Source organism: Rutidosis leptorrhynchoides, chromosome 9 (genome assembly GCF_046630445.1).
Source record: "Rutidosis leptorrhynchoides isolate AG116_Rl617_1_P2 chromosome 9, CSIRO_AGI_Rlap_v1, whole genome shotgun sequence".
Classification (NCBI taxonomy): domain Eukaryota; kingdom Viridiplantae; phylum Streptophyta; class Magnoliopsida; order Asterales; family Asteraceae; genus Rutidosis; species Rutidosis leptorrhynchoides.
Genome location: NC_092341.1, coordinates 216,841,885 through 216,862,711, shown reverse-complemented (window position 1 = coordinate 216,862,711; position 20,827 = coordinate 216,841,885). Strand labels below are relative to the sequence as shown.

The window sequence follows — 20,827 nt, the reverse complement described above, 5'->3', positions numbered from 1 at the left end:
ATATATTAAATGAAATTGTTATTTACATGATTAAGTGTTTCCAACATGTTAAGCAATCAAACTTGTTAAGACTTGATTAATTGAAATAGGTTTCATATAGACAAATTGACCACCCAAGTTGACCGGTGATTCACGAATGTTAAAACTTGTAAAAACTATACGATGACATATATATGGTTATATATATAGTTAACATGATTTTATTATAAGTATGTATCTCATTAGGTATTTTAACAATGAGTTATATACATAAAAATGAGACTATTAATTTAAGAAAGTCGAAAACGATATATATAACGATTATCGTTATAACAACGTCTTACTAGGTACATATGAATCATATTAAGATATTGATACACTTGGTTAATTATGTTAAATGATAAGTAAATATATTATTAAGTGTATTAACAATGAAATACATATGTAAAAATAACACTACTAACTTAATGATTTCGAAACGAGACATATATGTAACGATTATCATTGTAACGATATTTAACTGTATATATATCATACTAAGATATATTATATATCATAATATCATGATAATATAACAATTTAACATCTCATTTGTTATAATAAACAATGGGTTAACAACATTCAACAAGATCGTTAACCTAAAGGTTTCAAAACAACGTTTACATGTAACGACTAACGATGACTTAACGACTCAGTTAAAATGTATATACATGTAGTGTTTTAATATGTATTCATACACTTTTGAAAGACTTCAAGACACTTATCAAAATACTTCTACTTAACAAAAAATGCTTACAATTACATCCTCGTTCAGTTTCATCAACAATTCTACTCGTATGCACCCGTATTCGTACTCGTACAATACACAGCTTTTATATGTATGTACTATTGGTATATACACTCCAATGATTAGCTCTTAGCAGCCCATGTGAGTCACCTAACACATGTGGGAACCATCATTTGGCAACTAGCATGAAATATCTCATAAAATTACAAAAATATGAGTAATCATTCATGACTTATTTACATGAAAACAAAATTACATATCCTTTATATCTAATCCATACACCAACGACCAAAAACACCTACAAACACTTTCATTCTTCAATTTTCTTCATCTAATTGATCTCTCTCAAGTTCTATCTTCAAATTCTAAGTGTTCTTCATAAATTCCAAAAGTTCTAGTTTCATAAAATCAAGAATACTTCCAAGATTGCAAGTTTACTTCCAAGTTTTCTAAATCCATTCCAAGTAATCATCCAAGATCAAGAAACCTTTGTTACTTACAGTAGGTTATCTTTCTAATACAAGGTAATAATCATATTCAAACTTTAATTCAATTTCTATAACTATAACAATCTTATTTCGAGTGGAAATCTTACTTGAAATTGTTTTCGTGTCATGATTCTGCTTCAAGAACTTTCAAGCCATCCAAGGATCCTTTGAAGCTAGATCTATTTTTCTCATTTCCAGTAGGTTTATCCAGGGAATTTGAGGTAGTAATGATGTTCATAACATCATTCAATTCATACATATAAAGCTATCTTATTCGAAGGTTTAAACTTGTAATCACTACAACATAGTTTAGTTAATTCTAAACTTGTTCGCAAATAAAAGTTAATCCTTCTAACTTGACTTTTAAAATTAACTAAAAACATGTTCTATATCTATATGATATGCTAACTTAATGATTTAAAACCTGGAAACACGAAAAACACCGTAAAATCGGATTTACGCCGTCGTAGTAACAACGCGGGCTGTTTTGGGTTAGTTAATTAAAAACTATGATAAACTTTGATTTAAAAGTTGTTATTCTGGGAAAATGATTTTTATTATGAACATGAAACTGTATCCAAAATTTATGGTTAAACTCAAAGTGGAAGTATGTTTTCTAAAATGGTCATCTAGACGTCGTTCTTTCGACTGAAATGACTACCTTTAAAAAACGACTTGTAACTTATTTTTCCGACTATAAACCTATACTTTTTCTTTTTAGATTCATAAAATAGAGTACAATATGAAACCATAGCAATTTGATTCACCCAAAACGGATTTAAAATGAAGAAGTTATGGGTAAAACAAGATTGGATAATTTTTCTCATTTTAGCTACGTGAAAATTGGTAACAAATCTATTCCAACCATAACTTAATCAACTTGTATTGTATATTATGTAATCTTGAGATACCATAGCCACGTATACAATGTTTCAACCTATCATGTCGACACATCTATATATATTTCGGAACAACCATAGACACTCTATATGTGAATGTTGGAGTTAGCTATACAGGGTTGAGGTTGATTCCAAAATATATATAGTTTGAGTTGTGATCAATACTGAGATACGTATACACTGGGTCGTGGATTGATTCAAGATAATATTTATTGATTTATTTCTGTACATCTAACTGTGGACAACTAGTTGTAGGTTACTAACGAGGACAGCTGACTTAATAAACTTAAAACATCAAAATATATTAAAAGTGTTGTAAATATATTTTGAACATACTTTGATATATATGTATATATTGTTATAGGTTCGTGAATCAACCAGTGGCCAAGTCTTACTTTCCGACGAAGTAAAAATCTGTGAAAGTGAGTTATAGTCCCACTTTTAAAATCTAATATTTTTGGGATGAGAATACATGCAGGTTTTATAAATGATTTACAAAATAGACACAAGTACGTGAAACTACATTCTATGGTTGAATTATCGAAATCGAATATGCCCCTTTTTATTAAGTCTGGTAATCTAAGAATTAGGGAACAGACACCCTAATTGACGCGAATCCTAAAGATAGATCTATTGGGCCTAACAAACCCCATCCAAAGTACCGGATGCTTTAGTACTTCGAAATTTATATCATATCCGAAGGGTGTCCCGGAATGATGGGGATATTCTTATATATGCATCTTGTTAATGTCGGTTACCAGGTGTTCACCATATGAATGATTTTTATCTCTATGTATGGGATGTGTATTGAAATATGAAATCTTGTGGTCTATTGTTACGATTTGATATATATAGGTTAAACCTATAACTCACCAACATTTTTGTTGACGTTTAAAGCATGTTTATTCTCAGGTGAATACTAAGAGCTTTCGCTGTTGCATACTAAAATAAGGACAAGATTTGGAGTCCATGTTTGTATGATATTGTGTAAAAACTGCATTCAAGAAACTGATTTCGATGTAACATATTTGTATTGTAAACCATTATGTAATGGTCGTGTGTAAACAGGATATTTTAGATTATCATTATTTGATAATCTACGTAAAGCTTTTTAAACCTTTATTTATGAAATAAAGGTTATGGTTTGTTTTAAAAATGAATGCAGTCTTTGAAAAACGTCTCATATAGAGGTCAAAACCTCGCAACGAAATCAATTAATATGGAACGTTTTTAATCAATAAGAACGGGACATTTCATTTTATGTTATGAATAATAATATTAATAATACAATTATTGATATCAATATTACCAATAATAAAAGTAATGATAATAATATTAATATAACAATTAAATTTAATATCATTTATTATTTATGTAATATTATATTATTTGATAACATTTACTGAACAATTAATATTTACCTATTTTATATATATAATAGAAATCATATATAGTTTCAATATAACATATTATATATATATATATATATATATATATATATATATATATATATATATATATATATATATTTTTTAACAATAACTTAATTATTCTAATTATTATTTTTACATTTTCAATTTCAATTAATTAAAGTATACTTTATTATATATACACTTTATTTATATTTATATATTATTTATACATTTTTATTTACAAATAATTGTTCGTGAATCGTCGGGAATAGTCAAAGGCCAATTGAATCTATGAAATAGTTCAAAATTTTTGTGATTCAACATTATAGACTTTGCTTATCGTGTCGGGAACATATAAATATTAAGTTTAAATTTGGTCGAAAATTCCCGGGTCGTCACAGTACCTACCCGTTAAAGAAATTCCGTCCCGAAATTTGATCGAGGTGGTCATGGCTAACACTAAAAAATGTTTTCATGACGAATATGAGTTGATAGATAGAGTTTTATCACTGTTGGGTAATATGAAAAAGACAATTCGATTACTCGAAGCGTACGAGTGAAGCTATCATAAAAGAGTGAAAAGTTTCGTCCTAACTTTTAACGTAGTCACAATTTAATTTTGGAATTCAAGGGATTTAAAAGAAAATCTTGGAAATCTATAAGATCTGATTCTTCGGGATTTATGGAAATTAAGATCTCTATAATTAAATACTGTGATATGCCTCGATTACTCTGTCTGGCATTTCCATTATAAATTAAACTCTTCCGTTTCATTATTCTCACCATTCCTATACTTTCTTTCTTAGTTCATACATCCAAAAGATTATGAATAATGTTTAATCTAATTCTAATCCTTGATATTTTCCTAATTATCATTTCTGTCATCCTTCTTTTCAATCTTCTACCAGAAAAATCTGTTTACTTTTAATATAACCTTGGGGTGATACTATTCTTAATTATGACGTGTCTTTATATTGCTATTCCTATTAATATCCATGGTTTATAACTTCCGTGTTGTTATTGGGCTTTATATTTTCTCTTATATTTTGAAGTCCCTGCTTCCGTCTTCTATAATCATTGTCATTCACAGTTAATGCTCCCTCTTGTTTGCTGCGATTTATACCCCCTTTCTATTTCAGAGCTTCATGCTTTTGTTTTCTTTTCGCAAATAATGGTCCAGAATTCGTAGGTATGGAGTTTCGAATTATCATAATATACAAGGTAGAAAGGAAAGGTAGCAGCACGATTTGATTTGTCAAATTACCAGAATCACTGAGAATAGAACTATCAAGAATATATTTTCTTGATATGTTCAGAAGTTAAGCAGAATGAAAGAGTTATGTAGCATGGCACATGATGACGTTATGATCTGTGAATAATCACGTTCCATTAGAACTCAGCATGACTTACTGTAATATAATCATGTTGATCAATTGTCATTATATTATACTAACTCATGCTTCAGTTCCCAACGCTACTTCAATATCATTCATAATTCAAATTCGAATTTTTTTTCAGAATTTTAGGAACCAAAACAGTTTCTTTTATGATATAACACAGATAGAGCGGAGAGATAATTAATATCAGACGAGAATATTTATGAAGATATCTTCAGAAATATTGAGGATATTTATAATGAAAGATACCATGATATCTAATAATTCTAGAATCAAAGTGTGACGAAGAAATTCATTCACAATGATTTGGAATGATTAAGGAGCAAGGTAATCTCCAAAGATTTCATCAAAAACATAATCATCAAGATTCTTTATGTACAAGTTTAGTCCTTGTGATTTGTTCAGAGTCTCCTTCATGGTTTGCTCAATTCTTTATTATCAAATTTTGACTGTTAAAGCAGTCTCCAGTTTTCACTGCTTCATCAGCTTTTTCAGAACTCAGAGATCTAATTCGTAAGCTAGAGTGCTTTTCAGGAATTCAGAGATTCCGAATTGAAATTCAATAGTCCAGAAGATATAGGTTATATATAGATATATAACTGTTGACGTAGGAATGCTGAGAAATTCGAGAAATAATGATTAATGCTTCCCGATATTTGGTATGGTAATTATCGTTACAAGATGCCGATGAGTTCATGATAAGACTTCAATAGATCTATATAGTGATTTATCGGAAAGATTTAAGCCAAGGAGTAATGAGGTTGCTGGTAAGTTTACTGCTAATGTGGTGGAATATAAACGGTTCTCCAATAACAATAAAAGAGCACACGTATATATTAAGGTGTTAATAAGGTTGTTTCGAATGAAAAGTTGAAGTTGACTTGCTGGAGCTGTGACAAAATTTGCTACTTTGAAAGGAATCACCAAGTTATTTTGGGTGATAATAATACTAAAGGAATTAGCACAGATATGTGTTAAACGTTTACTCAGGTTTCGAAGGTTTTCAGGTGTATAACTATATGCATAAATCTTTCCTTCCGTAGACGAAGTGCGGTTGGTTCTTCCTCTCAATTGAAGTGTATTCAAGAATTATGAAATGTTTGAACGCAGATTGGAATCGTCAAGATACAAATGAGGTTTGAGATGAAATCAAGTGGCAAACTTGAAGAATTATTTAGTTTCATATGTTATAATCAGTATTTTAATTCATTTTAATTGTCCAATATTATTCGTCCACAGTCGATAGTCCACAGTTAACAGTCTAATCATTCATATATAGTTTAATATATACTATTCGAATTAATTAATACGTATCGTGACCCGTGTACATGTCTCAAACTCGATCACAACTCAAAGTATATATATTATTTGAGAATCAACCTCAACCCTGTATAGCGAACTCGATCATTACAGCATATAGAGTGTCTATGGTTATTCCAAATAATATATATAGATGCGTCGATATGATATGTCAAAACCTTGTATACGTGTCCCGATATTTAAAGTGCGTAAAATAAATAACAGAAATTAAATGACGATAAATAAAGTTGCGATAATTAAATTGCGATAAATAAACTGCGATAAATAAAATGTAATCAGTTAGCTAGGAACAGTTAGCTGGAAACAGTTAGCGTGGATTCTTTAACAAAATTTTTCATAGTTAATTTGTTTGTTTCTATCAAATTTTTATTTCGTCAAATGCGTTCTTCATTATGCCACTTGTTGGATTCTGATAGGTCAAAATTCAAACATGAAATTGAATGAAAATGGTTATTCTGCGGTGAACAGATTCGTATATCTGTGGATGTAAGTAGGATAGTAAATGACTGTTGAATCAGATTGGAAGAATGTACAGTGTAATTTATTAATGTGAAATCTAAATATTCCTCGGGTATTACCTACCCGTTAAAATGTTTTCACCATTAACAGTCTGTACAAAAGAATTTTTAATTACAATCTTGATGAAAATATACTTGCATATATATTTTCTTCAGATGTAATCATGGATTTAATGAGTTAATATGATATTAAACTCATATGATTTATCGTTAAAAAAAATATTTAATCTCGAAAACATTAGAGATTAAATATTCGCCATGTCGAACGAAGATAAATGATATAGAATGATACGTGGAACGATGATTATACTCGAGGTACATGATGAGATGTTGAGGCCTGGATTGTTGATGGTACTGGTGCTATTTATTGATGGTACTATTGGTGCCGGTGATGTTGCTGAAGCTGGTACTTTTTGAACCATATTTTCCAAGGCTACAACCCGGGTGCGAAGTTCGTTGACTTATTATATTATTCCGGGATGATTGTCGGTTGGAACGAGTGGTTGAATAAGGTTTAGAATTTTGGATAGAATATAATCGTGATGAGTTACCCTGGAAATGAGGCTGAAAATGGTGTTTCGGATAGGTTCATCGGTAAGTGCTTCAGGTTCTTTGCCAAGAGGGCAATGTGGTGGATGGAAGGGATCACCTTCTTCTTGTCTCCATTGATTAAGTCAACTACAAACCCATCAGATGAATTGGGGATAGCTGATTTGATTGATTCATTCTGGTGACGCTGCTTTCGGAGCTCAAGTGAAACTCCATATCGGAATAGCTATCGGAATCTGAGGACTCGAACTGATTGAGGGATTCATCTCGTGCGATCATATGAAGGATTTTCGATAAGAAATAGATTATAGGATGTAGATTAGTACCCTGTAATACATAATTTACATATGCATATATATTACTAAAATCCCATAAGTTACGGAGGAATCTACGGAAGCTGTCAGGCAAAGTCTACAGTAACAGATACGCTAAGATATGAATTTTCAGATACGCTAAGATATGAATTTTGTCTCTACACTATTCATGCAATCAATGCAATAAGAAGTGTCTAGACTAAGAATGATAAGCAGGAAATTTCCTAGGGATGATAAGTAGATGATTTTCGACATGAAATGATAAGCAAAACTTTTGACATGCAGACATGGTCGAAGTCCAGACCCACTAATGCATCTAAACAACTATCAGTTAGACACACTAATGCAAGACCTGGTTCGCTAAGACCACTGCTCTGATACCACCTATAACGACATGTCCTAATCCATCTGGACGAAGTCCATATCGATAATAAACGATTCACAATAGTTGATTTCATTGCGAGGTATTTGACCTCTATATGATACATTTTACAAACATTGCATTCGTTTTTAAAAAGACAAACTTTCAATACATCGAAAGTTGATGGCATTCATACCATTTCATAATATATCTAAACTATAAATGACTTGATAATAATCTTGATGAACTCGACGACTCGAATGCAACGTCTTTTGAAATATATCATGAATGACTCCAAGTAATGCCTCTAAAATGAGCAAATGCACAGCGGAAGATTTCTTTCGTACCTGAGAATAAACATGCTTTCAAGTGTCAACCAAAAGGTTGATGAGTTCATTAGTTTATCATAAACAATCATTTCCATCATTTTAATAGACCACAAGATTTTCATTTCTCATAAATATACGTCCCATGCATAGAGACAAAAATAATCATTCATATGGTGAACACCTGTTAACCGACATTAACAAGATGCATATAAGAATATCCCCTATCATTCCGGGAAATCCTTCGGACATGATAAAAACAACATCGAAGTACTAAAGCATCTGGTACTTTGGATGGGGTTCGTTAGGCCCAATAGATCTATCTTTAGGATTCGCGTCAATTAGTAGATCGATTTACTAATTCTTAGGTTACCAAGCAAAAAGGGGCATATTCGGCTTCGATCATTCAACCATAGAATGTAGTTTCAATTACTTGTGTCTATTTCGTAAAACAGTTATAAAAGCAGCGCATGTATTCTCAGTCCCAAAAATATATATTGCAAAAGCATTTAAAAAGGGAGTAATGAAACTCACCTATTGTATTTTGTAGTAAAAATACATATGACGATATTGAATAACTGAACAATGCAGGGTTGGCTTCGGATTCACGAATCTATATTATTCGTATATATATATTAAAACATATACTCGTAACCGAACAAGCTTTTATATATTATTATATTTGATATGATTTTTATATCAATAACTTAGATATTTTATTATTTAACTAAATAACTCCATTTTATGTATAAAAATATTAATATAGTTAAGTTATATATATTAAATATCTTTTTATATGAAGATCATTTGTTTGTGAAATTAATAACTTTGATATAATATTAATAATAATAATGATACTATATAATAATAATGATAAAAGTAGTAATAATAATATTGTTAATAAGGATAATGATATTAATAATGATAATAATACTTAGTTGAATTATAATAACTATGATAACAATAATTATAATAATTTTAACGATTCCTCTTAACTTAAAATTTTTAATCATTTTCATAATAATAACACAATCCCTATATTTGTAATCTTAATCGTATTACTAAAAATCTTTATGTTCATATTCATAGTAATCACAATCTCCGCGTTTAATTTCTAGACTAGTAACTAAAGTTTCTATAACGTCAATTTGTGATCCTAATCATAATAATAGTAATAGTCATACTTAAATGGTAAAAAGTAACAATAATAAGTGTATTAATAATACTTATAAGAATGATAATAATCTTAATGGTTATAATACATATAATTATGATAATAATAATAATAATAATTACAATACTAATAATAATTATAATACTTAGTACTAATAGCCATAATCAATAATAACAATAATAATATCAACAATAATAATAATAATAATATAAATTTTAAAAATAGCAAATACCTTTAAAAAGTCATTTAAAAAAACTGCCCAACGCAGGGCTCGAACTCGCGACCAATTGCAAACCCGCTAACACCCTTAACCATCCCACCACCCTTCCATTTCTGATTTATCTGATTTAATACCCTGACCTATTATTATAACCTCTATCTATTCGTATCCCATTTCTCCTCCTTCGTTTCACCATCTATATCATTATATAACCTTTATAACATCATCATGTTATCGTTGTTACTTTCATCATAACCGCAATAATCATCATTTATTATCATCACTTTCATCATCTATAATGAATCATAACCATCATTGTCTTCAAACCATATCTTAACTCGATTATAATTTGATGATCACAAACTTTCGGCCCAAAATAGAAAACATAAACAGACTCGCTTTTGGGCTTGCACAAACGAACCGGGTCATAGTACCCTACCTCTGATTGTTACGGAGTAATATATATATATATATATATATATATATATATATATATATATATATATATATATATATATATATATATATATATATATATATATATATATATATATATATATATATATAATGATTAGATTAAGGCCCAAGAGGGTCCCTTTGCTCGACATATTTGCAATAAGTTAGACATTGGATCCTTATTAAATCATTATCATTATCAATTATTAAGGAAAGATGATTCAAATTTGCACCAATAAAGGAAACGTCCACCAAATACCCATTACCTTTGTTATTTAATAGAACCAAACTGAAGGCTGCAGCAAAACAACAAAAAAAAAAAAAGTATGCTATTGTAGTAGCAGTTATCATCATATTTGCAGTGCTTTTCGAGCTACTTTACGAGGGATATAAAGAAAATTGTAAACAGGATCAGAAGTTATAGCAGCTACAAATTGAGATGGTCTATGGTGTTTGTAGGGTTGAGAGGTGGCGGTTTAGGGAGGATGGTTTTCACGGTCATAAACAGAAAAACAGTGGTGTTTGGGTTTGGTGATTATGTGAAGTAGAAACAGGAATCAACGAGACGTTTAAAGGTGTGTGGTGGTTTTGGTTTACGGATAGAGAGAAGAGAGAGTGAGGTTGTGATTAAAAGTGACGGGTGGGTGTATGGTGATGGTGGTTTCATTTGATTAATCACAACGAAGAAGAAGGAAATGTATTGGTTTGTAGTGACGTTCTTTGAAAGTTTAAATTTTATTTTTCTGTTTTCAATTTACTCTCTTCCTTTTCGAATTGCAGAAGGCAATGTAATATATAGACAATAATGATTATATGAATCTACTATTTGAAACAGTAGAGTTGATTGTTATCTAATGTTAATGGTCGACAAGAATCATTGAGCAGGCAGATAAAAATAAAAAAAAATGTATGACAGATTGAGATTTCTAACAGAATCTTGGATTCATCCTAATGTTTTAGAATCTGATTTGTACGAAAGAAAAACCAATCAACTACAGTTTGACAAGGATTGAAAACAGAATACGTTCCCTTCTGTATATATATATATATATATATATTTAATTATATATAAATATATCTGTATTTTGTGTATATATATGCATGTATATATATATATATATATATATATATATATATATATATATATATATATATATATATATATATATATATATATATATATATATATATATATATATATCTGTAATTATCTGTATAATAATATATCTATATTGGTTTATTGAATAAAGGAACATGTTAATATTTATAATACAAACATTAATATTTCATATTAACATTAGTAATGTTAATAAAACTAATAATAATAATAATGATAATAGAACTAATAATAATATTAATATCATAATAACACTAATAAAAATACTGATAATAATAACTTTAAATAAAAATAATAATTTTTAGTAATCAAGTTAATATAATAACTTATACATAACAATTTTATATGTATATTTTATGTTATGAATAATAATATTAATAATAAATTATTGATATCAATATTACCAATAATAAAAGTAATGATAATAATATTAATATAAGAATTATATTTAACTTGCAATTAAATTTAATATCATTTATTATTTATGTAATATTATATTATTTGATAACATTTACTGAACAATTAATATTTACCTATTTTATATATATAATAGAAATCATATATAGTTTCAATATAACATATATATATATATATATATATATATATATATATATATATATATATATATATATATATATATATAGGGGCACGATCCATGGATAAGCTTAAAATGAGTACAAACCGGATAAGCAAAATAAATTTTTTTTTTTGAATTTTTTTTACATTCATAAATCTGCATTAAAATGCACCTCTAATCAATTTTTTTCATAAAAAAAAGTTCAAAATCTTTCAAAAATCGATGATGAATGGTAAAATTAACCATTCATCGGGTTAATTTATCATTCATCTTGTTTACGATTAATGATAAAATTAATCAATGCCAAAAAAAACCAGATGAATGGTTAAATTAACCATTCATCTGTTTTTTTATCATTCATCATAAACAGATGAATGGTTAAATTAACCATTCATCTGCTTTTTTTTAGCATTGATTAATTTTATCATTCATCGCAAACAAAAATGAATGATGAATTAACCAGATGAATGGTTAATTTTTCCATTCATCATCAATTTTTACCATTCATCATCGATGTTTACCATTCATCATCGATTTTCGAACGATTTTGTTCAAAAACTTTTTAAAATTTTTTCGTTTTCTTCTATTTGCATATTAAAGGATCGTTTTTTTTTAAAAAAAAATTTGAAATTTTACTTATCCAGTTTGTGCCCCATTTAGTGCTTATCCATGGATTGGTCATATATATATATATATATATATATATATATATATATATATATATATATATATATATATATATATATATATATATATATATATATATATATATATATATATATTTTAACAATAACTTAATTATTCTAATTATTATTTTTACATTTTCAATTTCAATTATTTAAAGTATACTTTATTATATATACACTTTATTTATATTTATATATTATTTATACATTTTTATTTACAAATAATTGTTCGTGAATCGTCGGGAACAGTCAAAGGCCAATTGAATCTATGAAACAGTTCAAAATTTTTGTGATTCAACATTATAGACTTTACTTATCGTGTCGGAAACATATAAAGATTAAGTTTAAATTTGGTCGAAAATTCCCGGGTCGTCACATGGATGGAACGAATGAATTACCAGAGTGTGGGTATACGTTGTATATTTTGTTAGTGAAAGGTCGAAAATACCCCTCCGCCCAAAATCATTATATGTTGTAAGTTTTAATCTGAACCATTGATCAAAGTGAATTCAAGGGATGAGAGTTGTCCCTTCAATTTCAACTTAATTTTAGAATTTAAATGAATAAATATATAAATAAATTTATATTACAAAGTAAGAGGTCCACCAAGACAACTACTCAAAACTAAACATAGAGCAAAGAGAAGAAAAGGACAAAAAGTGAAAATTAATGGATAGGATGTTTTCAGTGGACGATATTGCGGGCCACTTTTGGTCACCATCGCCGGCCGATGTCAACGGCGCCGGCGATGAGGATGAGTCATCTTCATCATCATCAGCATCTAAAAACAACAACAATAATAAGTCAACTATGATGAATAGGAGCATGTCTGAATGGGCATTTCAACGATTTATACAAGAAACATCTTCACAACTACCTGAATCTTCATCTACTAAAGATCAAAGTAATGATGATCCTGCTGCTGCTTTTGTAGAGATTACAGATCAAGATGAAATTAAAGATAAGAAGAAGTCAACAACGATTTCTGCAACTGAAACGTCATCGTTTGCTCCTCCTAATGTTCCGATTGATTCGGAGGAGTATCAGGATTACCTAAAAAGTCGTCTTGATCTTGCGTGTGCAGCTGTTGCTTTAACTAGGGTATTTTTCTTTCTCTATTTTAGTTTTGCTGACGTGGATTTTTGAACTTTTATTTCCTATATTTATCTATCTATTTGGATTTTAGTCAATAAATAGTATGTTGATTGCGTAGATTGTTAAACAAATTGAACTCTCAATTTTGAGAATTAGTATATCTTAGGGTTTGTTTAGGGCGAATTTTAGGAATAGTAAGTAACTTAAGCCCTAAAAAGTCTAATGTAGGTAACCAGACATCATTTTGCACATTTAAAGGATTGTAACTTCAATTTTGTTAACAACATGAAGTTTGAATATCTGCAAAAAATATTGAAGTTCCTAATAGGCTTTGATCATGGCCATGTGTTAATGTTGAAATCATTTGAACTTCTTGATTAGAATGTGTTAATATTATATATTATATATACTTTTTCCGTTAGGCATCTTCTGTAAAACCTCAAGATTTCGCAGCTTTACCTGACAATGGATCACAGGCGTCCAACACCTCACAATTGGGATACCAGACTCCTCCTAAAGGTTTGTGCCTTTAACTTGTTAGATTTTGGATTTCGAATTTATTCATTTCGAAAGGCATTGTTTGCATTTCCCTATATTTTTTTCGAGGTCTTTCTAGCACATCTTTTTCAATTTAATTATTTTATATTTATATGAAAATAATTTTTTAAAAGTATGCAAGTGATCATTCAAGATAAAAAAGGTTGAAATTGTCACATGACTCACATCTAGTCATCGTTATACCAAGATTATCTGATATCAATTTGACACCTACAAATAAACTGAAACAAAGAACACATACATAAGACCCGAAAGTTCAATCATACAAGCTTATACGACATGTATTTCACATGTGTCAAACAGGCTAGGCATACATTAGTCAATAGTATATGAGTGTTATCCTTGTGATCTTTGTGTAGATCAGATGAATATTGTGTGGTTTATCAGTTTCTATTGCTTGGGTAGTATCAGGGTTTGATACAAAGGGACCAGGTAAGGATGGCGGTGCACCAGTCGGGATCCCTTCTTTGCCTGCAATACAAAAGAAGCTGACAATTCCTGTGAAGTCAGCGACAAGTGGGTCGTCACGAGAACTAACCGATGATGAAGAGCTTGATGGAGATACAGAAACAACTCAGAATATGGACCCTACAGATGTGAAACGTGTTAGAAGGTAAGTTGGTTTCATCCAAATTTTAATACTTATAACTACAGGTAGCAAAATGGGTTGGGTTGTTGCCTTGTAGGTCAAAATGGTTTCTGGTAAATTCATATTTTGTTTTCTTTTTAGAATGCTATCCAACAGAGAATCTGCCAGACGTTCAAGAAGAAGAAAGCAGGCCCATTTGACTGAACTTGAGACTCAGGTATGTTTGTTACTTTTTATATTCATGTATTTGTAAATAAAGTGAAACGAGCATATATCCTAATCAGATCACTTGTTCTATGATTGCTCGTAGGTATCTGAACTAAGGGTCGAGAACTCTTCATTATTGAAGCGTCTCACTGATATAAGCCAGAAGTACAATGAAGATGCTGTCGATAACAGAGTCCTGAAAGCTGATGTTGAGACAATGAGAGCAAAGGTTAGAAACTAAACGCCAAATTGATATTTGTTTTATCATATTGAAATGTTGACCAATTTTGACTTTGACCAACTAAATCCGACACATTTTCCTAATGTACAATCGTTATTTATCCATTTCCACATAAGTAGAACTCTGACCATTTATAGAACATATACAGGTGAAGATGGCTGAAGAAAGTGTCAAAAGAATTACAGGGTTTAACCCAATGGTTCAAACCATGTCCGATATGTCAACAATGGGGCCCATGCCATCTTATTCGTGTAGCCCATCTGATGCATCCGCAGACACATCAGTACAAGATGACATGATCCCGCAACACTTCTACCAGAACCAACCTACTGCCAACTCCACCAATCACCATATACCCGCCACTCGTGGGCCCCAAAACACCATGGTTAACCTTCCGCCTGTCGAAAGTGTTCAAAACCCTAATCCCGTAATTTCAGAAGTGGGACAACAGAAGATCGGTAGAACGGCTTCAATGCAACTTGTCGCCAGTTTGGTACATTTGCAAAAACGGTTTCGGGGAAATGTTGGCGGCTCGTCTTGTGGGACCACCCAAGGAGGCGGTGACCGCTAGCAGAATGATTGTTGTTGTCATTCTTATGTGCAGTGGCTTAATCAAAGAGCCTAATTTTGGTGTTGTGTTGTGATAAATGTCAGCTGTTGTATTTGAACAGTGCATATTTTTCTCTCCATTGAATGTCTTGATCTTAATTTACCAACTAATTAACTTAATCATGAAATCTGAACTGATTTGATGGTTGTCTAAATTTTTTTTTTTTTTTTTTTTTTTGCCCTTTTTTCAGTTCTAATGAAGAGTAATATTTGTACTAGTAATATTTGGAATAGTAATATTTGTACTAGTATCATTATTATTATTATTATTATTATTATTATTATTATTATTATTATTATTATTATTATTATTATTATTATTATTATTATTATTATTATTATTATTATTATTATTATTATTATTATTATTATTATTATTATTATTATTATTATTATTATTATTATTATTATTATTATTATTATTATTATTATTATTATTATTATTATTATTATTATTATTATTATTATTATTATTATTATTATTATTATTATTATTATTATTATTATTATTATTATTATTATTATTATTATTATTATTATTATTATTATTATTATTATTATTATTATTATTATTATTATTATTATTATTATTATTATTATTATTATTATTATTATTATTATTATTATTATTATTATTATTATTATTATTATTATTATTATTATTATTATTATTATTATTATTATTATTATTATTATTATTATTATTATTATTATTATTATTATTATTATTATTATTATTATTATTATTATTATTATTATTATTATTATTATTATTATTATTATTATTATTATTATTATTATTATTATTATTATTATTATTATTATTATTATTATTATTATTATTATTATTATTATTATTATTATTATTTGTTATAATTCAGTAGGCTTATAACTACCTTTAATGTTTATAAGAACAAAGAGAGAAAAAGAGAGAAGAAGGAGAGAAGAAATATTGATATTGATATTTCAAGAGAAATGGTGCACCTTAAATGGCTACCATACATGTCTATTTATAGCATAAAATATTACTATGCAAGAAATATAATAATAATAAAATTAACATCCAATCTAGATATTTTATAACACTCCCCCTTGGATGACAATTTTATTAGAGAATAACTAGTACTGCCTCGTTAAAAACCTTGCTAAAGAAAACTCATTGGGATAAAACTTTAGCTAAGGGAAAAAGAGTGCAGCATAGAGTTGACTCCCCCTCAAGTAGGCAACGTCTGAGTTGTTACATCTTCTGAACATGCCTCATGTCAATATTATGAACGTGTGTTCTGAAAATAGCAGTTGGCAGTGCTTTGGTATAAAGATCAGCAGAGTTGTTGATTGAACGTATCTCATTTTAATCTGGTTGTCTTTTACGAGATCTTGAGTATATGAGAAGAATATGAGGTTTTCATCTGAAACTGTATCATCTAAATCTTTTATGTACAAGTTTAGCCCCTGTGATTTGTCTACAGTCTCCTTCATGGTTTGCTCAAACCCTTGTTTCAATTCCTATTCTCTTGTAGTCTTTTCTGAGCCTTACCAACATACCATTCTTTTCCATCAAACTTATAACCGTTAAGACCGTTTATAGCTTTAGCGCCTCGTCAGCATTTATGTTTTGTTCTGTCATTTTTGATACTCTTCTTTCATTTGTATTATGTAAGCTGTATTATCTTCATAGATAGTTGTTACGCTTTTATAGCGTTCTAGTCCACAAGAATCAATAATGATTTGTATCATTGATCTTAACTAAAATCATTCCCGAGTAGCTTCATGTAATGCAATCACTTCGGCATGATTTGATGATGTTGCAACAAGTGTTTGTTTTGAGAACTTCATGATATTGCGGTGCCTCCATTTAGGAATACATATCCAGTTTGAGATTTAGCTTTATGTAGATCGGATAAATAATCTGCATCTGTATAACCAAACAAATCTTGTTTCGAGTTGTTAGAATAAAATAATTATAAATCAGTAGTTCCCCGAAGGTATCAAACTATTTGTTTGATCCCATTCCAATGTCTTTTGGTAGGGGCTGAGCTGAACCTTGTCAACAAATTAACTCCAAAAGAAATGTCAGATCTTGTATAATCTATAAGATACATAAGAACCTCAATTGCACTAAAATATAGAACTTCCGATCTGTTAAAATTTTCATGATCTTCGCAGGGATGAAATAGATCAGTGTCAATATTGAGTGATCTAACAACAATGAGTTTGTCTTTAAAAAAAAATGTTTTAAAATCTTTTCGGTATAAGTTGTTTGATGTACAAGTAAACCATTAGGCATATGCTTAATTTGCAATCCAAGGTAATACTTGGTTTTTTCAAGATCTTTCATTTCAAAATAATTCTTTAGAAGTTGAATGATTTCATAGATCTCTTTATTTGTTCATATGATGTTAAGAACATTGACATAAACAACTACGATCTCATATCCGAACATTGTTTTTATAAAACATACGTGCAAAATAAGTTTATATTTATACCCTTTTTTTTATCAAGTAGTCATTTTAATCGGTTATGCCACATACGTCCCGTTTGTATAAACCCATTTAGAAATCTTTGTGATTTAATGGAATATATTCTCTTGGGTTTTACATTAGATGCTTATGATACCTTAACCCTTTAGGTATATTCATATATATCACTATTAAGTGATCCATACAGATAAGTAGTAACAACATTCATGAGATGCATTTAAATAACTACCAGGTTGATTAAGTATCTAATAAGTAATTGTATCCATTACAGGAGGATAATTTTTCCTCCTAATTCATTTCTGGTCTTTGTGGGAAATATTGAGTTACAAGTCTAGTTTTGCCTTGTAACTTCATTTGCACATTTCTTTTCGGATAAAAATTCATTTGTATCCCATACGTTTCACATCTTTAAAAGTGATAACGATTGATCCGAAAACTTTTCTTTTATCGAGCGATTCTAATTCAGCTCGTATTGCTCCTTTCCATTGAGCTCAATCATATCCATTTTGTATATTCAATGACAGATTTTAGTTCCAGATCATCATCTTTATTCATGATGTCATTGTAACATTATATGAAAATATCTCATAGAGATTTTAGTTTCGTTTCGGTTCCATAATATTGCATAATTTATCGCAATTTTAGTATTTACATTTATCAATATCCTCTGCAGAAGGAATATTGATTTGTGGTTCTTCTTGAACACTTTCTCTTACCTCATTATCAGCTGATTTTCTTTTTCGAGGATTTTTATCTTCGGAACCAAATGATCTTCCACGTTTGATGCGTGGCAAAGACTCAACAGTGACATTATTGCCAGCTTTTGGAATTTCAGTTCGAGCTGGAGCATTTATCGCTGGTATATATGATTTAGTCACTTTTTTATATATGTAAATGCATAAAGTAATTAATTTGCAAGTTCTTGCATATGCATTATTTTTGAACTTTCGTTTCACATTCTTTTGTGCGAGTTCAATATACCTTAATTGATGTTTACATCATGAAGCATCATTTTATTTTTTATTTTTTTTCTCCCCCTAATCTAGGGAACAATGTTTTATTAAAATGACAATCAGCAAAACGTGCTGTAAAAACATCACCCATCATGGGTTCAATATATCTTATGATTGAAGATGTTTTATATCCAAAATATATTATCATCTTTCTTTGAAGAACCATTTTATTGTGTTGTGGTGATACAATTGGAACATACACTGCACAACCAATGTTTTAAGGTAGAAAATATTTGGCTCTTGGCCAAAATCAAGTATTAAGTGAAAATATTTACGACTTCCACATGGTATATTGCGAATTAATGTCGCAGCATGTAAATTTACATGTCCACATATAAATATTGAGAGATTTGTACTCATTATCAATTGTCTAGTTATTAGCTGTAAGCGTTTATCTATTGATTCAGCCAAACCAATTTTGTGTATGCACATGAGCAACTGGATGTTCAACAACAATCCCTGTAGATATATAATGATCATTAAATGCTTGAGATGTTAACTCACCAGCATTATCAAGTCTCATCCTTTTAATGGTGTAATAAGAATAATGTGTTCTCAATTTAATAATTTGTGCAAGAAACTTTGCAAATGCCATATTACGGCTTGATAACATACAAATATGAGACCATCCGCTAGATGCGTCTATTAGAACCATGAAATATCAAAATGGTTCACATGATGGATGAATTGGTTCATATATCTTACCTTGAATTCTTTCAAGAAACATTTGTGATTCTTTTTCACAATATACTTTTCATTAATCACCATATGTGTTTTCCATTAATCACCATATGTGTTTTTTTTTTTTTTTTATAAATCACCATATGTGTTTTTTTTTTATCATATATCCTTTTCACCATATACGCTTTTAATCATATGCGCTGTGTTTTTCACCATATGCGCTTTTAATCATATGCGATTTTCATCATATGCGTTGTGCTTTTCATCATATTCGCTTTTTATCATATGCGCTTATCATATGCGATGCGCTTTTTATCATATGCGCTTTTTTATGTGAATAGTAAATTAATTAATTTCGTTTTACTATTCATATGAATTAATTTAGATTTACTATTTTGTTAATTGAGTAATATATATATACATCATATACTTGTGACTCCGAAGGCTCAAATGAATTTGACCATATAGTTATACGTTGTACCTTGCACATTAATTTTCAGTAGAAGCTTTAGATGCATATTATTTTCAGTAGAAGCTTTAGATGCACTTTTTTTTTTAATCACCAAATACCACAAACACTTTGTTTGCGTTTGTTCATAGTCATCAATGAAAACCATTTTCTTTAATTTTATTTTATACAATAAAATTAACGCATCATTATTCTTTTCAAAAACAATAATCTATTTTTATTGTTCACTTGTGCCATGTTTAACAACAAAAGTCAACAACCTCTGTCTTGTTTGTTGTGGCAACCAAAAACAACCTTTGCTTTTG

At 29.1% G+C, this 20,827-nt stretch overlaps 1 protein-coding gene across 1 annotated transcript; it reads left to right on the top strand.

Annotated features, from left to right (window-relative positions):
- The first annotated feature begins 13,191 nt into the window (after positions 1-13,191).
- LOC139866163 (light-inducible protein CPRF2-like) lies at positions 13,192-16,040 on the top strand. The gene is made up of 6 exons (XM_071854308.1): positions 13,192-13,681; positions 14,098-14,194; positions 14,639-14,846; positions 14,964-15,039; positions 15,133-15,258; positions 15,419-16,040. Exons 1-6 carry the CDS (start codon positions 13,250-13,252, stop codon positions 15,839-15,841), a joined length of 1,362 nt encoding a protein of 453 aa, XP_071710409.1. The 5' UTR covers positions 13,192-13,249; the 3' UTR covers positions 15,842-16,040.
- Positions 16,041-20,827: the final 4,787 nt, after the last annotated feature.

Bases quoted from the DNA above. Each gene is read 5' to 3' on its own strand.
- LOC139866163 (XM_071854308.1), top strand. From the start codon at position 13,250: ATGGATAGGATGTTTTCAGTGGACGATATTGCGGGCCACTTTTGGTCA. The intron at 13,682-14,097 runs GTATTTTTCTTT...TTTTTCCGTTAG, and splicing joins CAGCTGTTGCTTTAACTAGG to GCATCTTCTGTAAAACCTCA. The intron at 14,195-14,638 runs GTTTGTGCCTTT...TTGCTTGGGTAG, and splicing joins ATACCAGACTCCTCCTAAAG to TATCAGGGTTTGATACAAAG.